Source organism: Eurytemora carolleeae, unplaced genomic scaffold, assembly GCF_000591075.1.
Source record: "Eurytemora carolleeae unplaced genomic scaffold, Eaff_2.0 scaffold1385, whole genome shotgun sequence".
Classification (NCBI taxonomy): Eukaryota; Metazoa; Arthropoda; class Copepoda; order Calanoida; family Temoridae; genus Eurytemora; species Eurytemora carolleeae.
Genome location: NW_019397273.1, coordinates 27,059 through 51,664, shown reverse-complemented (window position 1 = coordinate 51,664; position 24,606 = coordinate 27,059). Strand labels below are relative to the sequence as shown.

Below are 24,606 nucleotides of genomic sequence, written 5' to 3'. Positions count from 1 at the left end.
TTATGATTGGGGAGGGGGCGGGGGAAACCCCTTTGGTAAAATTGGGACAGAGCTAGGGAGAGGGGCCAGCTTCTAGCTCCTATTATTCAAATTATACAATTGCATTTTAAAAAGTTGTCCTGCAGTGCCCCTTAAGTATTTTACAAAGTAGTAATCTCTGTTTGTTTGTTGTATGTCCGATCATAACTCAGAAACCGGTAATCTTGACTGAGGAACTCGGTGGAACGGTGGAATGTTCTCAGCTTTAAAAGTTCTTAGTTGAATAGGTTGGATCGTAAAAAGCATATTTTATTTACAAGCAAAGCTGGGTTCCTAATCTAGCAGTTAATATAATTAATTAGTTTAAATGATAGATAATATATATTTTATGAAATTCTTATTCTACACATTTTCAAAATGACACCCATCTTCTTCCAAACATAACTCAGCATAGCTTCGTTTCAAATTTCTTAGTTGTATAGGTTGACTATTACAAAGAATCTGATCCTAATACATGAACCCCTTGACTGATTTACCTCAATTTTTAATGGGAAACCACCGAAAATGTTCTTTATTTGGTTTTGAGATTCTTACTTGAGTGGGTCCGCTTGTATACGGAAAAACAGCTAAAATCGTAATTTACGAGCATGCCCGGGTAAACGGCGGGATTAGCTATGAGTACCCTGGGAAACACTGGGTTTCCAAACTTGTATTATATAAACCTGGTGTATTTAGTCCTGATTAATGGTATCAATTAACCAACACTGCAGTACTTCTAATGTCTTAGAAATGTTAGAATTACAAGCAATATTTAATTCTGTAGAATACATTTGGGTTTTATTAACAGCAGTTTCTTTTTGGTGAGTTAATACTAAATTAAAAGGAACTCTTTCTTTTCGTTATCTAAAGGAACAGTCCAATGACAATGTCTGTTAAAAGATTGCAACACCTGATTAACAACATTACCCTTAAAAGATCAAGTATGATCAAGTATAAATTTGATATAAAAGTTTATAATTTAGAAAACTGATAAATTTCAATTCATAAAATTTTAAAAAGAGTCAACTGCAGAAATACATATTATCAGAACTATTATATCTTCCACATTATTAATTATATAATGGTTTCAAGGGTACCGTTGTAACTCTTTGCACTTGAAATTACAGTTCATTATCAGATCATTTGATTTCTAGCGAGTACACTTTAACTTGGATTTTTTAAATTTTCAGATAGTGACATATTGGACTTAGAGCAGTAAATAAACATCTTTAAAGATTCAAGAATTTAGCAAATATTAGATATTCATCAGATGTTTATAGAATTGATCTGCCAAACTGTAATATTTTGAACTAGTTTTGAAGGTTACAGGTTGGTGACCAAGATTTTCTTAAAAATATTTTTATTTGACTTTCTTCCATATATATATATTTATATGTATATATTTGCTTGCTTATACTCCCTAGGGAGAATATAAGAGAAGATAACGTATATTATGTTAGTATATTCTAGTATAATAGTACATTTCCTATACAGATTGCTGATACAATATATTTTAAAGGACTGTAGAGGTAATTTCGACTGATTCTAAACTTTTAATCTAAGAAAACCAAATGGCCTGTAGAGTTTTACTGATCGCAATTAAAGCATATTGTATATTATTCTGTCTCAACAGACAAACTTTCCATACAAATTCCATAAACGTTGATTATGAAAATTTTGTTATTAATATGAACTTTTTTCTGATTTTTGTTTTTTAAGAAAATATTGTTTTATGATCTATTTTGAAAAAAAGGCTTTGTTTGTTTTTAAAAAGGTTTAAGATAATTATGATTATTATTTTTTTAAATCAATGATTTTAAATAAGTCCTTAAAAGTAAAGTAGAATGTCTTTTGTTTAATATTTCTTCAATAAAATTTTTCCAAGAAAGGACTTTTTGTTTTTGATTTCTTTTCCATGTTTAGTGTTCACTCCCAATACTTGTTTTTACTACAGAAAAAAAATATATTTTAATGCATAGAATTTTTAATTAAAATGAATGATCCATGTAAATTTGTCAAAAAACAAACTACATAATTTTGAAATTATTAAATTATTAAACTTTTAACAATGCATTATATTCAGAATTTGTATGATGTATCTATTTAATATACCCAGTTTATTATCCTTTAAATTTTTCATCAACAGAAAAAAAGGAAATAAAAAGAGGACACTGCACTGTAAAAATTAAAAATTACACTCCCATCAGGAAGGTTTGGAATTGCTCTACTAAATTTGTGCCGGCCAGGCATTATCCTCATATACAGTGCTAGGATTTTTGCTGCCCCCTTATTTCCAATATTGCAATATACTTAACCTTCTCCTGTGATTGGGATGTCTAGCATTAAAATTAATAGAAAATCTTGAAATATTTCTGTTCAACCCAAATTCCATTAAAATTGAAAAACTTCAGTTTCGAAAATATATTAGAAAATTTAGACAAGACAATATATTTCCCTAAAAAAAAGATTGTTTAGAACACTCTTGCTGACAAGGTTAAACCATACTTGAAAGGGGAGAGAGAGAATTGCCCTCCCCCTTCTCTAATTTCCCCCTATCACCCTCCCCCCTACTCATATTTTCCCCTATCCCTCCTCCACCCTACTCATATTTCCCCATACCCCCCTCTCCCCTACTCATAATTCCCCCTATTCCCCTCCACCCTACTCATATTTACCCCTACTACCATACAAAAAATACATTTTTGACATTTTTACTCAATTTTAAAGTTTTTTTTAACTGCATGGTCATCACTTACTATCCAATAAATCTGAGAAGTCAAAAAATTCCAAAAATGCATTTTTAAATATTCACAATCCTGGACCTGAAATAAATATATAAAACGAAAGGGTCTTTCTTTTCTACTAAACCAATATATGGTCGTTTTTTTTCATGAAGTTCTTTAGTTAAAAATATGTGGGAAGCGCCCTAAATATCCAATTTTATTGAAGTCCTCTTACATAACATTTTAATCATACTGTAAAATCATAAAACTGTAAACAACTGGGTAATTGATCCTGCCATCTTCAATGAATAAATGAAATTTTAAGTTCTTCAAAATTTTGAAATTCTTTTCGTAGAGGTTATGCTTGGTAACAAATATTAAAAGTTTTCAAATATTTTAAAAATAAATTTAACCTTTAACTTATTTAAAGTTTATTCCCCTGCTCCAGAAATATCTAATCTACAATATTAGTTTAATTTCAAAAATTATATTTGTTTGAATCATGGCAACCACAAAATATAAAGATAGGGGAAGAAATGAAATATATAATCTACATGATTAGTTTAATTTCAAAATTATATTGGTCTGAATCATGGCAACCACAAAATATAAAGATAGAGGAAGAAATGAAATATTTAATCCTCAATATTAGTTTAATTTCAAAATTATATTTGTTTGAAACATGGCAACCACAAAATTTAAAGATAGGGGAAGAAATGAAATATCTAATCTACATGATTAGTTTAATTTCAAAATTATATTTGTTTGAATCATGGCAACCACAAAATATAAAGAGAGGGGAAAAAATGAAATATCTAATCTTCAATATTAGATTAATATAGATTTAACTAGAAATGCAGGAAACTGTTTGTTTAAAATGCTTGAAAATAAATCATCGATATTCTCTAATTCAGCAGATAAAATGTGAAAACTTAGATTCTAGAAATAATTCAGAATTTAATTTAGTCTTCATAAGAAAATTTTTAATTGCAGTGATTTAATTTGCAAATTATGAAAGTGAGTTTTGCAGTGTCTTTAATATATATTTAAATACAGTGTACAGTCTCTTTAAAATATCCTGGTGTGTAAATACAGTATATAGTCTCTTTAATATATCCTGGTGTGTAAATACAGTATCTAGTCTCTTTAATATATCCCGGTGTGTAAATACAGTGTATAGTGTCTTTAATATATCCTTGTGTGTCAATACAGTGTACAGTCTCTTTAATATATCCTTGTGTGTAAATACAGTGGATAGTCTCTTTAATATATCCTGGTGTGGTAATACAGTGTACAGTCTCTGTAATATATCCTGGTGTGTAAATACAGTATATAGTCTCTTTAATATATCCTGGTGTGTAAATACAGTATACAGTCTCTTTTTCTATATTCTGGTGTGTTAATACAGTGCATAATCTCTTTAATATATCCTGGTGTGTTAATACAGTGTACAGTCCCTTTAATATATCCTGGTGTGTAAATACAGTGTACAGTCCCTTTAATATATCCTGGTGTGTAAATACAGTGTACAGTTTCATCAATATATCCTGGTGTGTAAATACAGTGTACAGTCTCTTTAATATATCCTGGTGTGTAAATACAGTATACAGTCTCTTTAATATATCCTGGTGTGTAAATACAGTATACAGTCTCTTTAATATATCCTGGTGTGTTAATACAGTGTACAGTCTCTTCAATATATCCTGGTGTGTTAATACAGTGTACAGTATCTTTAATATATCCTGGTGTGTAAATACAGTGTACAGCCTCTTTAATATATCCTGGTATGCAAATACAGTATACAGTCTCTTTAATATATCCTGGTGTGTTAATACAGTGTACAGTCTCTTCAATATATCCTGGTGTGTTAATACAGTGTACAGTCTCTTTAATATATCCTGGTGTGTAAAATACAGTATACAGTCTCTTTAATGTATCCTGGTGTGGTAATACAGTGTACAGTTTCTTTAATATATCCTGGTGTGTAAATACAGTGTATAGTCTCTTTAATATATCCTGGTGTGTAAAATGTAGTGTACAGTCTCTTTAATATATCCTGGTGTGTAAATACAGTGTACAGTCTTTTTAATATATCCTGGTGTGTAAATACAGTGTACAGTCTCTTTAATATATCCTGGTGTGTTAATACAGTGTACAGTCTCTTTAATATATCCTGGTGTGTAAATAGAGTGTACAGTCTCTTTAATATATCCAGGTGTGTAAATACAATGTACAGTCTCTTTAATATATACTGGTGTGTTAATACAGTATACAGTCCCTTTAATATATCCGGGTGTGTAAATACAGTGTACAGTCTCTTTAATATATCCTGGTGTGTAAATACAGACAGTCTCTTAAATATATCCAGGTGTTAAAATACAGTGTACAGTCTCTTTAATATATCCTGTTGTGTAAATACAGTGTATAGTCTCTTTAATATATCCTGGTGTGTAAATACAGTGTACAGTCTCTTTAATATATCCTGGTGTGTAAATACAGTTTACAGTCCCTTCAATATATCCTTTTGTGTAAATACAGTGTACAGTCTCTTTATTATATCCTAGTGTGTAAATACAGTGTACAGTCTCTTTAACATATCCTGGCGTGTAAAATACAGTGTATAATCTTTAATTTATCCTGGTGTGCAATTACAGTGTACAGTCTCTTTAATATATCCTAGTGTGTAAATACAGTGTACAGTCTCTTTAATATATCCTGGTGTGTAAATACAGTGTATAATCTCTTTAATATATCCTGGTTTGTTAATAGAGTGTACAGTCTCTTTAATATATCCTGGTGTGTAAAATACAGTGAATAGTTTCTTTAATATATCCTGGTGTGTAAAATACAGTATAGAGTCTCTTTAATATATCCTGGTGTTTAAAATACAGTAACAGTCTTTTTAATATATCCTGGTGTGTAAAATACAGTATACAGTCTCTTTAATATATCCTGGTGTGTAAATACAGTGTATAGTCTCTTTAATATATCCTGGTGTGTAAATACAGTATAAAGTTTCTTTGGGTACGGGTTCCATTATGTTTATAGATTTTTCCGTTATGTTTGATGTCTTCATTAATTTGTGTGTGATAAGGGTTAAGATATGCCATCAGGTCAGTATATAGAGCAATTTTTCCCTGTTGCGCTGCTACGGAGATACGTCTATTATAAGCTGTATTCACAATGGTGAAACTGGTAATAGGTAAACTTCGTATGAGTCCCAAACAAGCCTCGGAGTTAGAATAGGATTTTCGCAAATCTCCTTCAGGAAATATTCTAGCTGCTGCAGTAGCAAGTTCCATGATATGACCTTGAACACGGTTAATAGTCGAGTTGCGAGAGATTTTGATTCCTAATTAATTCTTCTTTAGCTCGTTCATGTTTCATAGTGTTGTCATGCATCAACATGAGTTTGTGGTAGATACCACCCACATTGTCTCCTTCTTGTATTAAGTTTCTGAGCATATGGTGGGCTGCTGAGGTGATGGAGAAGAGCATCCTTTCTTTAAATTCATCTTCAGAGAGGTTGAGTTTTTCTTGGGCAACCTTCATAGCATAAATCCATTCTGTGATAGGGGGAGAGGATCCTCCATGATCTCCAGAGAAACATTGTCTGCCTTGTGGAAAAAGTTTGTTTGCTTCTACTTGACGTCTCCCGGTTAGCAGGGTGGGAGTAGGTGAGAAACGTGTTGGGCAACGTATGAGTGGATTATACATATGGAAACTCAAATATTGTCCATGAAGAGTTACTTGTAGTTCCTTGTTAGACTTTTCAATTTCAATTTTCAACTTGGACTCATTGACGGAGACGTGATCTTGAAAGGCTTTACATAAGTCAGCAATGGGTACTCGGTCAGCAGTAGATTTAGAAATATCAAGCATCTTGTTGTAGTTTGTGCCCATGTGGACAACAAATTTTCCCAAAGGGTTAACCAAAGTTTTAGAGATGTCATCTTGTCCTGGTAGATTACGTAGAACTTCTTTCAGCTCTTCTTCAGTTAAGTAGACAGCTACATCCTCAGTAGAGGATACTTCTTCTTTATGTGTATCGGGTTCTGATAGAGATTCCACTCTGGAGGGTTTAGAAGAATGTCTTGATCCTTTATTAAAAGTCATTTTACAGGAAGGGTTTTCTGTGCTTTCTGATTAACCTAGATTGTGATATTCTTAGTACTGCAACGCAGTGAGCTTAATTGTTAAATTGAATAAATATGAGATTGAGGTGTCACAAAAACAACAATAGTATTTGATTTTTGGTTACTCTAATACTAATTATGTTATGCAATATTATGGTGTTACTATATTTTCAAGAAAATTATATTTTTTATAAAGTATAGGTTATATTCCTTTAAATAGGGGTGTTCGACGTTATATTGGTCGGGTTGACTTAAATGAGGTTATATACATAATTTTTCGTTGATTTGTTTAAGTTTAAACTATCTTTATTATATTAATATTTACGCTTTTATTTAAGTTCTCTCTCTAATCTAGGGTTTATGTTATGCAATCCAATAGATAGATATATATATATATCTGGTTAGTTGATTAAGTAAAATTTTTATTGAATCCTTTAGGTTTTAATACTTGATGTGTATCTGAATTTGTGCCTTTTTGAATTTTACATTTTCTACTATGTGCACTATTTGTGTATTTGTGTTCTAGTGTATGCTTTCAGATATATGATTATATATCCCCTTTCTTTATATCTATCTTTACGTCTCTCTACTTCGCTTCTACTCTACCGTACTTCTCCCCTTTTAAAACTTCTCTCCTGTTCCTACGTTCTCTCATTACTAAATTCATTCTTATTAACATGATTCTTGCTTCCAATTACCCCTGTTTCCTTCCTTCCGGTTATCATACTCTGTCTACATATCCAGTTGTACATTTTCGTAAGCATTCTCATTTAAAATGCCAGTCCTCATGTCCTGCCCTTGTCCTCTAGCACGGGGGGAACAGTCCTTGCATCTCCGAGGATTTCTAGCATACCAGACTCTGGCCTCCTCATCAGCCTCACCAAGAACCCATGGCGCTGTTCACCAGAAAATTGAGTATATGAAGTTTCTCTACTTTCAACAGAGCTGTTTCCTCTGTTTACAACACATGCTCGCCGAACTAACAAACATAAACCTAATAAGAAAACCCAAGGTTAAATAATTAAAAACTGTTTAAAACACAACAATAAATTAAAAAGTCTCGTACCGATTATGTTGCAGAAGAACAACAGACATAAGCTAATAAACACTGAAAGATTAGGAAACCAAGTTTGAAACAAATTATCCTCAGATACAACATTAGGAACAGTAGACAGCTCCTCAGTATTGTTCAATATTGGATGAACAAGGACTGGTCCCATTCCAAAACCAAACCCGACCGTGTTGATATAATTAAAAGTCTGAAATGAAAACACAAAACATTACCACTGTAAGTAATGAAAGAAACTTAGTTTTCAACAGCTAATATTAAACTGCAGCAGAAACACAGTTACAACCCGACGCTTTCAAATATGAACAAAACCAAATAGCTGGGGTAATATAAATTGATAAATATAAAAAAATCTAGAACTTAAACCCGAAATTTAGTAAAAAAAAATCCAAAATAAATAAAAATTTATAAAAGAATAAACCAAACTTTTTTTGAAACACAGATTTAACCCTGTAAACGTTACAATAACACAAATAGAAAATATTGTAATCTAATATGTTATATTACACTTCAAGATAGCTTTAAGCTAATGCCCTAGATACAGCCAATTTACACCTCAACACTTCAAAGATACAATCTGTCTAGCCGTGATCCTTTCACCCCTCCCTTGAAGGATATCCTTTTTTCCTAGGAGAGAGGGGAATATGTAAAACCTCAAGTTTTAATTCTTACTATAATTATCTATATAAGTAATTACTGATGATGAAGATATAATTTGACTTGAATCTGGGAATTAATTAGCCTGTGTACCTATCATCAATTATCGAGATTCAAGGCTAAACAACCCTGTGTAAAAGATCTTTAATACAACTAAAACTTCTAGAACAATCTGGAATAAAAAGACGCAAGTGAAGAGTATCTTGGTGAGAACCTCTTTCTCAAGAAAGATCTAGAATAAAACGGTATCTAAAACACAGTTTCAAGCTACTAAGCAGCGCAAAAAATAATCTTCGAGAACTTTCTAGAACAATCTATCTCAGTTTCCTATAAAAAGCTAAGAGAGATCCTAACTTGGGTTAGTTAGTTGGATCGTGAATCCTAGATCTTTGCTCTCAGATCTGTATTTAGCGTAAAATGACCCAGTGATTTTGAAGTGTATCTTTGAAGAAATAAATTGGAAAATCTAGGTAGTAAATCATTTTATTTGTAACTATTAGCTCTGTCAATATCCGTAATTCTCGTTTATCTATTCACCCTATAACGTTCGGTAGAGGTTGAATCCAATAGTATTAAGTAAAGATAGATATATATATATTCGTAAAATCAGATTGTTTATACTTTTATTCCAATATTGTTATATATTAAGTTCTCTATTTGTAATTGTTTTATTTTTCTAACTAATCATCCTGAAACGGAGAGGAACAATCTCATGGTAGGATTAAAGTTACAAATTCAAAAGTTCAAACCTCACGAACTAAACACGTAAATAACATATACTTGAGAACAAAAAGTGAAATAAAGAAATTTGGTCCATAACAAAGAAACATTAAAACTTATTCAGAAATACTTTGTCCGCCACAAAAAGCGTGGCAGCCTTTAATGCATGGCTTATTGATTAAACTATTAAACAGAATATAGGCCTCAAAACTGTTCTTGCTTTAACCTTTAAATCCTGCATTATTTGCCTTTGAGCTAGCCAAAGCTACTTGAATTCTTCTTTGTAAAATCTTTTATTTAAAACTCAACCGGAACTATTTGATTTATTGTCGTACTTCGTTTATTAGTCTTAAACATTAAAAACGGTCAAATTGCGACTCATATCAGCAATTTTATAAAAGTATATTGTCTTAAGAACAGGACGCACTTTTACACAGTCTCTTCAATATCCAGGTGTGTACAGTGAATAGTCTCTTTAATATATCCTGGTGTGTAAATACAGTGTACAGTCTCTTTAATATATCCTGGTGTCTAAAATACAGTATACAGTCTCTTTAATATATCCTGGTGTCTAGGTGTGTAAATACAGTGTACAGTCTCTTTAATATATCCTGGTGTGTAAATGCAGTATACAGTCTCTTTAATATATATCCTGGTGTGTAAATACAGTGTACAGTCTCTTTAACATATCCTGGTGTGTAAATACAGTGTACAGTCTCTTTAATATATCCAGGTGTGCAAATACAGTAAATAGTCTCTTTAATATATCCTGGTGTGTAAATACAGTGTACAGTCTCTTTAATATATCCTGGTGTGTAAAATACAGTGTACAGTCTCTTCAATAAATTCTGGTGTGTAAATACAGTGTACAGTCTCTTTGATAAATCCTGGTGTGTAAATACAGTATACAGTCTCTTTAATATATCCTGGTGTGTAAATACAGTATACAGTCTCTTTAATATATCCTGGTGTGTAAATACAGTGTACAGTCTCTTTAATATAACCTGGAGTGTAAATACAGTGTACAGTCTCTTTAAAATATCCTGGTGTGTAAATACAGTGTACAGTCTCTTTAATATACCCTGGTGTGTAAATACAGTGGACAGTCTCTTTAATATATCCTGGTGTGTAAAATACAGTGTATAATCTTTAATATATCCTGGTGTGTAAATATAGTGTACAGTCTTTTTAATATAACCTGGTGTGTAAATACAGTGTACAGTCTCTTTAATATATCCTGGTGTGTAAATACAGTGTACAGTCTCTTTAATATAATCTGGTGTGTAAATACAGTGTACAGTCTCTTTAATATATCCTGGTGTGTAAATACAGTGTACAGTCTCTTTAATATATCCTGGTGTGTAAATACAGTGTATAATCTCTTTAATATATCCTGGTTTGTTAATAGAGTGTACAGTCTCTTTAATATATCCTGGTGTGTAAATACAGTATACAGTCTCGAAACCTCGTATGTTAATACAGTGTACAGTCTCTTCAATATATCTTGGTGTGGTTATACAGTGTACAGTCTCTTTAATATATCCTGTTGTGTAAATACAGGGTATAGTCTCTTTAATATATCCTAGTGTGTAAATACAGTGTACAGTCTCTTTAATATATCCTGGTGTGTAAATAGAGTGTACAGTCTCTTTAATATATCCTGGTGTGTAAATACAATAAACAGTCTCTTTAATATATCCAGGTGTTAAAATACATTGTATAGTCTCTTTAATATATCCTGGTGTGTAAAATACAGTATACAGTCTCTTTAATATATCCTGGTGTGTAAAATACAGTATACAGTCTCTTTAATATATCCTGGTGTGTAAATACAATGTACAGTCTCTTTAATATATCCTGGTGTGTAAATACAGTGTACAGTCTCTTTAATATATCCTGGTGTGTAAAATACAGTGTATAGTCTTATTAATATATCCTGGTGTGTAAATACAGTATACAGTCTCTTCAATGTATCTTGGTATGCAAATACAGTGAATAGTCTCTTTAATATATCTAGGTGTGTAAATACAGTGTATAGTCTCTTTAATATATCCTGGTGTGTAAATACAGTAAACAGTCTCTTTAATATATCCTGGTGTGTAAATACAGTATACAGTCTCTTTAATATATCCTGGTATATACATACAGTGTACAGTCCCTTTAATATATCCTGGTGTGCAAATACAGTGTACAGTCTCTTTAATATATCCTGGTTTGTAAATACAGTGAATAGTCTCTTTAATATATGCTGGTGTGTAAATACAGTGTACAGTCTCTTTAATATATCCTGGTGTGTTAATACAGTATACAGTCTCTTTAATATATCCTGGTGTGTAAATACAGTGTACAGTTTCTTCAATATATCCTGGTGTGTAAATACAGTTTACAGTCTCTTTAATATGTCCTGGTGTGTTAATACAGTAAACAGTCCCTTTAATATATCCTGGTGTGTAAATACAGTGTATAGTCTCTTAAATATATCCTGGTGTGTAAATAAAGTGTACAGTCTCTTTAATATATCCTGGTGTGTAAATACAGTGTACAGTCCCTTTAAAATATCCTTGTGTGTAAATACAGTGTACAGTCTCTTTAATATATCCTAGTGTGTAAATACAAAGTACAGTCTCTTTAATATATCCTGGCGTGTAAAATACAGTGTACAATCTTTAATATATCCTGGTGTGCAAATACAGTGTACAGTCTCTTTAATATATCCTAGTGTGTAAAAAAAGTGTACAGTCTCTTTAATATATCCTGGTGTGTAAAATACAGTGTACAGTCTCTTTAATATATCCTGGTGTGTAAATACAGTGTACTGTCTCTTTAATATACCCTTGTGTGTAAAATACAGTATACAGTCTCTTTAATATATTCGGGGGTGTAAATACAGTATACAGTCTCTTTAATATACCCTGGTGTTTAAATACAGTGTACAGTCTCTTTTATATATCCTGGTGTGTAAATACAGTGTTCAGTTTCTTTAATATACCCTGGTGCGTAAATACAGTGTACAGTCTCTTTAATATATCCTGGTGTGTAAATACAGTATACAGTCTCCTTAATATATCCTGGTGTGTAAAATACAGTATACAGTCTCTTTAATATATCCTGGTGTGTAAAATACAGTATACAGTCTCTTAAATATATCCTGGTGTGTAAATACAGTGTATAATCTCTTTAATATATCCTGGTGTGTAAATACAGTGTGTAATCTCTTTAATATACCCTGGTGTGTAAAATACAGTATACAGTCTCTTAAATGTATCCTGGTGTTTAAATACAGTGTATAATCTCTTAAATATATCCTGGTGTTTAAATACAGTGTATAATCTCTTTAATATATCCTGGTGTTTAAATACAGTGTATAGTCTCTGTAATATATCCTGGTGTAAAAATACAGTGTACAGTCTCTTTAATATATCTTGGTGTGTAAATACAGTGTACAGTCTCTTTCATATATCCTGGTGTGTAAATACAGTATACAGTCTCTTTAATATATCCTGGTGTGTAAAATACAGTATAAAGTCTCTTAAATATATCCTGGTGTTTAAATACAATGTATAATCTCTTTAATATATCCTGGTGTGTAAATACAGTGTATAATCTCTTTAATATATCCTGTTGTGTAAATACAGTGTACAGTCTCTTTAATATATCCTGTTTTGTAAAGCCTGTAAACCTTTAGTTAAACGTTGCTTAACAATGAAGCCCCAGGAAACTTTTCCATTAAAATGAGGAGGAGTGCCTAACTAATAAAGGATGGGATTCTAACTAATGAAGGATGAGTTCCTAACTAATAAAGAATGGGGCACTAACTAATGAAGGATGGGATGCTAACTAATAAAGGAGGTGGTCCTAACTAATGAAGAATGGGGTCCTAACTAATGAAGGATGGGGTCCTAACTAATGATGGATGGGTTCCTAACTAATAAAGGAGGTGGTACTATCTAATGAAGAATGGGGTCCTAACTAATGAAGGATGGGGTCCTAACTAATAATGGATGGGTTCCTAACTACTAAAGGAGGTGGTACTAACTAATGAAGAATGGGGTCTTAACTAATAAAGGAGGTGGTACTAACTAATGAAGAATGGGGTCCTAACTAATGAAGGATGGGGTCCTAACTAATAAAGGAGGTGGTACAAACTAATGAAGAATGGGGTCCTAACTAATGATGAATGGGGTCCTAACTAATAATGAGGTGGTACTAACTAATGAAGAATGGGGTCCTAACTAATAAAGAAGGTGGTACTAACTAATGAAGGATGGGATCCTAACTAATAAAGGAGGTGGTACAAACTAATGAAGAATGGGGTCCTAACTAATGAAGGATGGGGTCCTAACTAATAAAGGAGGTGGTACTAACTAATGAAGAATGGGGTCCTAACTAATGAAGGATGGGATCCTAACTAATAAAGGAGGTGGTACAAACTAATGAAGAATTCCTAACTAATGAATGATGGGGTCCTAACTAATAAAGGAGGTGGTACTAACTAATGAAGAATGGGATCCTAACTAATGAAGGATGGGGTCCTAACTAATGAAGAATCGGGTCCTAACTAATAAAGGAGGTGGTACAAACTAATTTGTTATTTACAACTTTTTAGTTAAACGTTGCTTAACAATGAAGCCCCAGGAAACTTTTCCATTAAAATAAGGAGGAGTGCCTAACTAATGAAGAATGGGGTCCTAACTAATGAAGGAGGTGGTACAAACTAATGAAGAATGGGGTCCTAACTAATGAATGATGGGGTCCTAACTAATAAAGGAGGTGGTACTAACTAATGAAGAATGGGGTCCTAACTAATGAAGGATGGGGTCCTAACTAATAAAGGAGGTGGTACAAACTAATGAAGAATGGGGTCCTAACTAATGAATGATGGGGTCCTAACTAATAAAGGAGGTGGTACTAACTAATGAAGAATGGGGTTCTAACTAATGAATGATGGGGTCCTAACTAATAAAGGAGGTGGTACTAACTAATGAAGAATGGGATCCTAACTAATGCTGGATGGGGTCCTAACTAATAAAGGAGGTGGTACTAACAAATGAAGAATTGGGTCCTAACTAATAAAGGAGGTGGTACAAACTAATGAAGAATGGGGTCCTAACTAATAAAGGAGGTGGTACTAACAAATGAAGAATTGGGTCCTAACTAATAAAGGAGGTTGTACAAACTAATGAAGAATGGCTTCCTAACTAATAAAGGAGGTGGTACTAACTAATGAAGAATGGGGTCCTAACTAATAAAGGAGGTGGTACTAACTAATGAAGGATGGGGTCCTAACTAATAAAGGAGGTGGTACTAACTAATGAAGAATGGGGTCCTAACTAATGAAAAGAAAGTTTTTGTTTATTTTAATAAATGTGTTGTTGTACTGATGGTTCTATTTTGAGTACGATAAAGCAATAATAAAGTTTTTATTAACAGATGCATTTGGTTGAAGTAATTTATCTAAGAAGTAGATATTTATATATATATATATACAAAAGCTTAAATATTTCTTCATACAAGCAACATTTTAAGTAAAAGGTAATCCCAGGGCTTATGCATTCAATTCTTTAACCTGTTAACTTGTTCCGTTTGACCTTAACCCTAGAAATTTGTCAAGAAATCAATGCTAGAATCAATTAATTCATCTTTATTTTGAATTTTTTATTTTCTTTGAATCTGTTCGCAGATTTCTACAAATTCTTCAAATGTTGTCTTTTCAATAAAAATTCCAGAAAATCTTTGTGAATAATGAAAGATTAAAGAAACTAATAATTTTATAATATTACTTATTTTCGATGATAAGAGTTAATTTTTATTTTCTCAACCTGCACCTAAACAATTATTAAGTTTACTGTAGAATTTTGTTTGTATTTTCTCGTAGTTATTTAATAGTTAGAAAAAAATCGATTTTGAAAACGTACCAACCCAAATTCATTATTTTGAACGTCGCCTTAGCACTCAAACACAGTAAATACAGGTCGTAGAATCGTTTCAAATGAATCCTAAAAAATTTGTCCACAGCATACTACATCTTTAGTTCAACCACCAATCATTGCCGGTCACTCCCTTTAAGAATTTTGCCAGTTAACGGAACTGTGACCGTAATTTCAAGAGGGCAAATCCCCGATTTACAAAGGTACATTTGAAACCTTTATGATCGCTCCTCGTGTTGAGAATTTTGCCTGTTAAATCTTATAACTAACTTAAGCTAGAAACAAATTCTCTGTAGTTTTAAAATAAAAATATCTACAAAAAACATTTGAGTGATTTTGTGAGGTAAAGCCAAATGACAAGGCCTTGCAACAATATTAAAGTCCACCCCGTCATGAAGACTGATGCAAATTTTCATATCATGTCTGGATCAAAGTGGTAATTTTATACTAAAATAACATCTGACAACTCTCACCGCTTTAATGGATTTTGGTTAAACACTAATATAGATTAGATTAAACCAGATTCCATTGATCATTTATTGAGAAGAGATAATCAAATATATATATAGCTAAACCTTGCTAATTATAGATATTTCAGCAATTTACTGTTGCTGTAAACAATTAGAAGTTTCTGTCCATTTTGAAGATTTGCAACTCACTGAAATATAGACAACTCTAAAATTTCAATAGTTTTCATTTTTTGGATAGCCTCGACTTTAAAGTGTCGCAGCGCCTTGACCTTTGAATTTAGCACTCAAACAATGTTATATTATTTTTGTAGCCACTAGCTATAAGCATACCCAAATACATTTTTAAAATATCTTTGTTTCAAGATTTGGTCAAAAAAAATAAAATACAGGTTTATGTTTGCGTGAACACGCCTTGGATTGTAGTTAATTTCACCTAAAGGGAGTGTTCGCGAAAAATTAAAGGGGGTTTACTAAAGGCGAAAAAATAAAAAGTATTATGAAATATCAACTGTATTGCGTCGAAAAATAATCGATGACTGAACGTTTTAAAAAAAAATTGTTAGATATTGAGTTGATTCTTTTACAATACGAGTCATATGTTGCAACTTTCTCAATTCGTATGGAGCATAATTCCCTACAAGTCTTTTTTAACAATTTCCTCCTTAAAGATGCAACAGATAGAAGTAAGATTAGTAGCGATTAAAAGCGATTATTTGTCGCCGTATGCCTATACCCCCTTTCATTTTTCGCAAACACTTTCTTTAAAACTTTAATTTTATCAGTAATGGGGAAGAGAATGTTGTTTTTCCATTGGTTATAAAGCAAGATATACCAAAGTCACTTTAGCAGATCAAGAAACCACAAATGAAAAAAAAGTATTTAAAAACCAAACATAATTGTTTGTATAATTCATACATGATCAGGCAAAGATTCTCAATTGGATATGCCCTCTATCAATGGATGGTCACTTGAAATTAGTTTACAGTTCCCTTTTGGTGAAAATTTAAGAGAACCTTCTTTCATGTCTTTGAAAAAAGTTGATCTGATATCATACAAACCCCATTTATTTTTTGGGATCACTCTCTTGAAAAAATGAAAATACATTTAGAATTCGATATTTCCATTGAAACAAAATTGCACATCATAAAAATGCATAAGAACAAAGTTCAAATATCCCACAATAAATATTAGATTATTTCTTTCTATTTTCTACACTTTTTGACATTTCATGTTTTATTCTCAAGTCTTCAGGGGGTTCAAGGAAGGATTTAGGTAGGATTAAACCAAGGAAGGATTAAGGTAGGATTAAGCCAAGGAAGGATTAAGGTAGGATTAAACCAAGGAAGGATTAAGGTAGGATTAAACCAAGAAAGGATTAAAGTTGTATCTGTAATCAGGATATATGCACGAAGACTGTACTCTGCGGACATGAGCATATGAGCAAAGCGTTTAATAAAACAATAAAATCAGATTATAATTGTTACAAACTTTTTGGATTTGATGTTTTTATTGACGCTGATCTCAAACCTTGGATAATAGAGGTAAATAAATAAAATTAAACTTAGGAAGGGATTCTTTGTCCCAAACTCTGATATTCTTATCCCTATATCTTCGCAACCTGATGGTGTAAACCTTTGATAATTCATAATTTCACACTTAGATCATTCTTCTAACTAATTTTATAGTTTGAAATATCTAAGGTCTACGACATTAAGTTTCAGAGTTTGGGACAGTTTCTTTCGATGAAAAATAAGTGAGCTTATTTGTAAATCAAATAATAATGTTCAATTCTGTTTTAAGAAATTAGAATAAAAATATTTATTTTCTGTTTTCCTTGATCAAAGTTTTAAAGGGTACTATTGTGAATCTTTGCATGGAGGGTCACTTCTTATTACGCGAACAGTTCCTTTAATTCACCTTTTTATCTTTTTTTAGGTAAACAACATCCCTTCCCTTCACACGAACACAATCGACTCCTTCGTCAACTATCCGATGGCCGCCGAAATGTTGAATATTGTCTGGTTTCACATACCTAAGGTGCTAGGTGGGTTTCCTTACATTTAATCTGTTTTTATGTTTTATACTCAAGTCTCCTTGGGTATTTCATGTTTTATTCTCAAGTCTCAAGGGGTTCAATGGATGGACATTTCATGAAGTATTCAGGGGTTCAATGGATAGACATTTTATGCTTTATCCTCAAAGTCTCCAGGGGTTCAATGAATGGACATTTTATGTTTTATCCTCAAGTCTCCAGGGGTTCAATGGAATAAGTTTTGACTTGTCTCTCATAAGTAAAAATAAAAGTATTTATATCGTGGCGCATGTATCTACCAAAAACTATTGTTAAATAAATTCAAAATTAGTTAATATGGTAAAGGTAAAACACAAGAAGACATTCGTGATCGGAGTTGCGGTGTGGACAAAAATAGGGAGCAGCGTGCCTTCCCTTCCTCGTTTGAGAAGGGTCATCAGCTCCATTGCAGAAAATCCCTTTTTAAGAACTTTTTAAATTTATGATGTTTTGTCTTTAACTTAACAGCTTTTGGTGGTTTAAAAACAAGACCGAAACTCTTTAAAAGGTTTGAAATTTAATTTAAACTCTGCAATTTCTAAAATGAAAAAAGTAACCGAAAACACATTTTAAAATAGAAATAATAAATGAATATTTGTTGAGTTGTTCTGAGGTTTGGAGTTTGTCAAAGCAAGGAAAATATCTCAAGTTAAAATTGTCTTTTTAACAATAGTTTGAATTACTTTTTTCTATATAAAAAAGTTAGCTGCATTCTCCTATTTCTAACTTTTTGAAATCATTTTTTTTAAATAATTGCAACATAATATTTCTTATGTACTTGATATGTTTTAAAGGAACTTCGTCTTTGCCACACACTTTGATTTATAAACTTTACATATTTTCAATTTAAACAAGACTATAGAAGTTGTAATATCTTTATATAATAGGAAAATGTTAAAATAAAAATTTGTCTGGAACGTTTTCTGAATTAGATAAAAAAAAATAAAAAAGTTGCATAATTTTGTTAAGCTAGCACACGCAACGTAGTTAGAGTCTGTGAATATCCCTGTTCTCTGGGAAGGTCCTATTCTCCCCTGTAACGTATAGATGTTCTGTACAAGTGTTTTCCAGAGTGCAAAACTTAAGAAAATTATAAAACTCGCTACGATACCCGGTTTCCTGAAACCCGGGTTTAGCAGAGTTCGGGTTTCATGTTCTTAAAACGTATTTTGAAACTCTAGGAAACTGGGTTAAAATATGCTGTCGTTGGAGTCTCCAGCTGTGGTGTTTTATGAATAAAGCTGCTACGCACTTGAAAGTGATCAAATTGGTATCCGTTTTTTGGCGTAATAGTCGGCCCATCCAAGGAAAGATTTAAATTTACACTCTTATAATGTCCAGAAAGGTGGAGTTGCAGATTTTTTAAAAATATCTGTAGTTGTGTGATGTCATCAGATACATTTGTGAATTTGCTGAGACTTTCTTTTAGTTTAAAGACTATTTTTGGTATTTATTAAACTTTAAAAAGATTTTTTTTGCACAAGGATCTCATTAAAAAAAATTTCTAAGGCTACAATTTTTTTTCTGTTGCATTCTAAATTTTTACAATATCACTAAGATTTTTAAGCAAAAGTAATTTACAGGACTTTTTGAAAAGAACTATTTTAATGTATTAGGTAGATTAATGTTAATTTTTCTGAAAAATGTTTTTAAGTTCGATTTGACTGTACTCTATTCAATATCGAGCCTATAGAGAGAGAGATCTTAACTGATCAAGTATTTGGAACATATATGAAGCCATTTAAAGCATAAATACGAAGAAATGGTGCTTCATATGTTCCACAATCACTACGAAACTCACTTTCCCAGCCGTAACCCTACTCCTTAACAAGGGTTTCATTTTGAGGTATTGCCCCGTAACATTCTGAGTTTCCGGAGTTTCCCGAAACCCTTACGAAACTCAAACCCAGACTTAAGAGAGCTAACCCGGTTTCGTGGCCAGGTTTGGTTTGGGATACCCGGTAAATTTCTTTTAAGTTTTGCCCTCAGAAGAAGTTGGAAATAAAGAACCTGTTTTCTGCTGACAGCATTTTGCATACTGCGCAGACGCAACGAACTCGTGTTCTTTATTTACAGTTTTGAAGTATATTCGTCGGATTTAGATTTAGTTGTATTATAGAATGTTTTCGTAATTATTTTCGTGCTGAAATCAGCGGACTACTGTGTTAATTATGATTCTAAATATTAAAATATTTTTTTACGTTTCTTGTGTTGCATATATATATATATGATAAATATGGGCTTGTTCACAATTTTTTAATGCCTGATGGATGTAATGTCTTTGTTCATTGAGAAATGGTATATATTATGCTCGTCAATGCTTTTTCTGTGATCCTAAAAAGTTTTATTTTTTATCAGACTGAAGTACCGTTCCTCAATAAAACTTGAAGCCCTTTCCTGTGTTTTATTCATCATGAGAACGAGCGAGAGTAGAGGTGCTTACAGTTCGACCCAAAGAAACTCAGCACGGTACTTGACTTTTGTGTAAACCATGGCAACTCCAGTTGCGAAACAAATTTTTTAAATTTGCAATACAAGTGTGTATGAAAAGTCAATTCAAAGATTACTTTAATTATGCTAAATCAACATTTCATTTGCAATTTGCAAGCTGTAATACTTTATTTAGTAAATTCACTTTGAGACTGTAAGATGTGATAGTAAGACGACCCTAACAAGTCAATTCAAATTTTTGAGATTATATCTAAAGTTTTCCTAGGCTTAAAAAAGAAAATTCCCCAGATTCTATCAAAGTTTTCATTGAATCTATCAAGTTTTTATGACATTCAATTAAAGTTTTCTAAGTTTCTATCAAAATGAAATTCTATTAAAGTTTGCTTAGATTCTATCAAAGCTTTAGGATAAACTGTAAAATGTTCTGTTTTTGTGGATTTGGGTTGGATTATTGTACTGTGAAGTGGAGTGTCAATAAGATTTGTGACAATAATTATTCATACAATTAAAAATATTTAATGGAAAATATTTAATTACGTTTACGTCTGTCTCTTTTCTGCACAAAACAGTCACTTAACATAAAGGGGGGGGGGCGGGAGGATGGGAGGGACTTAAAGTCTGGTTATAGGGTGGGGGGTAATGTATAGTTATCGAAATTCTTTAGTTTTCAAGTTAAAATCTTGAATTTTGGATAAGTGCTCACTACAAGTTTTAATTTTCTAATCTCTTTATCTTGTCTACCAAATATAGCAGGTCGTAGACCATTTAATTACACATTTATGAATTATATTAGACAAAAAACTAAGTTTAATCAATACCAAAGTTTTACACCATTATGTTGTAAAGATTATTAGAGTTTGTGGTAAGTGTACAGCTACTTTTTAAAAATCTTACCATTTTCAAATTTTAATAGATAGCAATTAAAAATACTCATAACTTTAAAAAGCGTTGATACATCTCTTTTCCTGAGATGGCCAAATTTACCGAAAGTAAATACAACTCTTCAATTAAAAATATATTGCACTGTTGTAAAACAATATACTTTTTACCCAAATATCTTAGCTTCTAGATAATTGCAGAGAATCTGTATCTATATATATGAAGTTGTAATTCCTGTTTGTGTGTCTGTTTGTTTGTCCGATCATAACTCAGGAACTATCGAACCTACTTAACTCTAATTTTTATTGGGGAACTCGGGAGACCCATGGTAATGTTCTTAGTTTGGTTTTGAGATTCTAAGTTGATTGGCTTGACTTTAATAGCGAAAATGTAGTTTCCTGGCAAAATCGTCCAAGTGCGGGTAAACGGCTAGAGTAGCTATGAGTACCCCTAGGCAACACTGGGTTCCCAGGCTAGTTATCTTTGCTTGTTGGTCTGTTAGTTTGTTTGTCAGATAATAACTCAGAAACCCTTTCACTGATTTTTATGGTGAAACTCACTATAACCAACGGTAGTGAAATGTTCTTTGGTTGGTTTGAAAATTGGTCAAATCAAAGCTGTGTTCTCAATCTTTTACAAAATAAAATACAACATTGTCTTTACTTGCTCCCAATAAGACAAAAAAGATTGTTATTAAATGTTATTTTTTAACAATTTAAGTTTGAGTTTAAGCCGATGACAAGAAAATCGACTATTTTTACCAGAGAAATAGAAAAACAAAATTTTACAAGGGTCAGATTTTTATATGTTTATATAATACTGTATTAAAATAATGCATTTTTTAAAGCATAGATGATAGATCTTTGTAAATATCAAGTTTTAAAAAGAGTTCTTGCTATAAACTCACTCAAAAACCTAGAAAAACAGGTTTAATACTGTTATGAAAGTGTTTTATTATTAAGTTTTTAAAGCAGGCAGGTAAACATAACTTCACAATGAATGTTACTGTATAATAAAACCACGTGGAATGATGTTAAATAATATACTAAACCACATGGTATGATGGAAAACAATCAACTAACCCACGTGGCATGTTGGAAAACAATCTTCTAAACCACGTGGCATGATTGAAAACAATAAACTAAAACCCCATGGCATGGTGGAAAACAATCTTCTAAACAACATGGCATGATGGAAAACAATCTACTAAACCGCATGGCATGATTGAAAACAATCGACTAAACCACATGGCATGGTGGAAAACAATTTACTATACCACATGGCATCATGGAAAACAATCTACTAAACCACATGTCATCATGGAAAACAATCCACTAAACCCTATGGCATGTTATTGGTAGTTACAGTATATAGTGGTCAAATATCAGATATTTAACTTATTGGTAGTTACAGGTATATAGTGGCCAAATATCAGATAATCAACTCATTGGTAGTTACAGGTATATAGTGGTCAAATACCAGATAGTCAACTCATTGGTAGTTACAGGTATATAGTGGCCAAATACCATATAATCAACTCATTGATAGTTACAGGTATAAAGTGGCAAAATACCAGATAGTCAACTCATTGGTAGTTAAATGTATATTGTGGCCAAATACCAGATAATCTACTCAATTGGTAGTTACAGGTATATAGTGGTCAAATATCAGATATATAACTTATTGGTAGTTACAGGTATATAGTGGCCAAATACCAGATAGTCAACTCATTGGTAGTTACAGGTATATAGGTGCCAAATACCAGATAATCAACTCATTGGTAGTTACAGGTATATAGTGGCCAAATACCAGATAGTTCAAAAATGAATGAAAAATTAAAGTTTAATAAAATTGAATTTCTCTTAAATTTCTGAAAACGTCCAGTTAATTTCAAAAATGCTAAAAACCTTTATTTCAAATGTATATGTAATAGTTAAAAATTGCAAAGGTGAAAATCACTTGATTTTACTTCCTGAATCTCATAAAATTCGGCCTTTGGGACCTTCTTGGGCTTGCCTCAGGAGCTGAAAATAATATTATTTTAATTGTCTATTTAATGACACTTAAGGCAATGCCAAAGGTCTACACAAATCAATTCGTAATAATTTAGCATGCTCAATCTGTGCAAAAACAGATGATCTCTCGTTATGACACCATATTAGACATTAAACAGTCGGATTGTGAAAATTGAAAATATGTTTCCCAATCCAGCTGTCATATCTTTATCCTCTTTATTCCAGGTTTGCCGGTCAACCCGCTCCTGCATCTTGTGGAGCAGCTTTCCAACCTGGACATATATCCTGGAGCAAACTTCCTCCCTGCTTGCTTTGGGATAAAGATTAAACTCCTGCTCCCAGGCCTTCCTTGTGTCCCATACATCGATATTGGGATCCACAAGGGGCTCTTGGGTGCTTGTGTCCTCTAGAGCGGAGGACATCGTACTCTTGAGCTCCTGGTTCAGCTTCGCTAACTTATCCAACACCTTCTGCATGGATTGCACCAGAACCTCAGTATCATCATCCTCATTCTTGTCCTCTACTTTTTCCTCAGCTACATCTCCATCCTCCGAGGCTAGAGCAGTAAAAATGGGAGCAGTTCCACTGACGAGAGGAGCAAGATCTGCAGGATCAACTTCATCTACATCTGGAGCAGCTTCAGCTACATAAGCAGGATTGCTTACTACTACAAGTAGCTCGTTCAAATAGGTTCCCTCTGTATACTTTGTAGGTAGTACGGAGCACATAACGTTAGGAGTAGACTGACGTTTATATTTACGTGTCTACACTTCTAAGGTTCATGCAGTACTGCCCGCTCCGGCATCCGCTTGTATTCAAGGGACTGTTCACTCTTATTCAGGAACGGTACAGGATACAACTTTAATGCCAATATCTTTTCCAACCTGATGATGTAAACCTTTCATATTTCAATCTTAGATTATTTGATCTAAATGAATTCATAGTTTGAAATATATCTAAGATCTACAACATTGGATTGCAATAATATTTTCTAAATCCTAGTTACCCAATGTTATAGGACATGTTTAATATCAAAGGTTTACACCATCTGGTTGCAAAGCTAAAGGTAATAGAATATTTGAGTGTGTGACAAAACCTCAATTCCTTTTAAAACAATTCCTATACCTGAGCGATCATTCATCTTGGTGTAGATACAACCATCATGGCATCCAGCTTCAACTGCAGATGCATTGTTGGTAGTATTAGTGTACATTTCATGCAACAAGTAGGTTCCACATCTTACATCACCATCAACTCCAGATACTTCCTATATATAGTATTCAATACATTTCATGCAACAAGTAGGTTCCACATCTTACATCACCATCATCATCAGCTACTTTCTATATATAGTATTCAATACATTTCATGCAACAAGTAGGTTCCACATCTTATATCACCTTCATCTCCAGATACTTCCTTTATGTATAGTATTCAATACATTTAATGCAACAAGTAGGTTCCACATCT

The 24,606-nt window shown here is 32.4% G+C and overlaps 1 protein-coding gene across 2 annotated transcripts in view; it reads right to left on the bottom strand.

The window, feature by feature from the left end:
* LOC111713190 (uncharacterized) overlaps nucleotides 1-24,606 on the bottom strand; it is a 62,377-nt gene that overhangs the window by 36,003 nt on the left and 1,768 nt on the right. The window contains exons 2-3 of one of the 2 annotated variants that reach the window (XM_023488013.1): nucleotides 24,262-24,403; nucleotides 23,006-23,145 (exon numbers count right to left, since the gene is read on the bottom strand). In XM_023488013.1, coding sequence (XP_023343781.1) covers nucleotides 23,087-23,145; nucleotides 24,262-24,403 — 201 coding nt within the window. In that variant the 3' untranslated portion in view covers nucleotides 23,006-23,086. Of the gene's footprint in view, nucleotides 1-23,005; nucleotides 23,146-24,261; nucleotides 24,404-24,606 lie in introns of those variants that run through there. The other variant, XM_023488011.1, reaches the window with a different exon arrangement.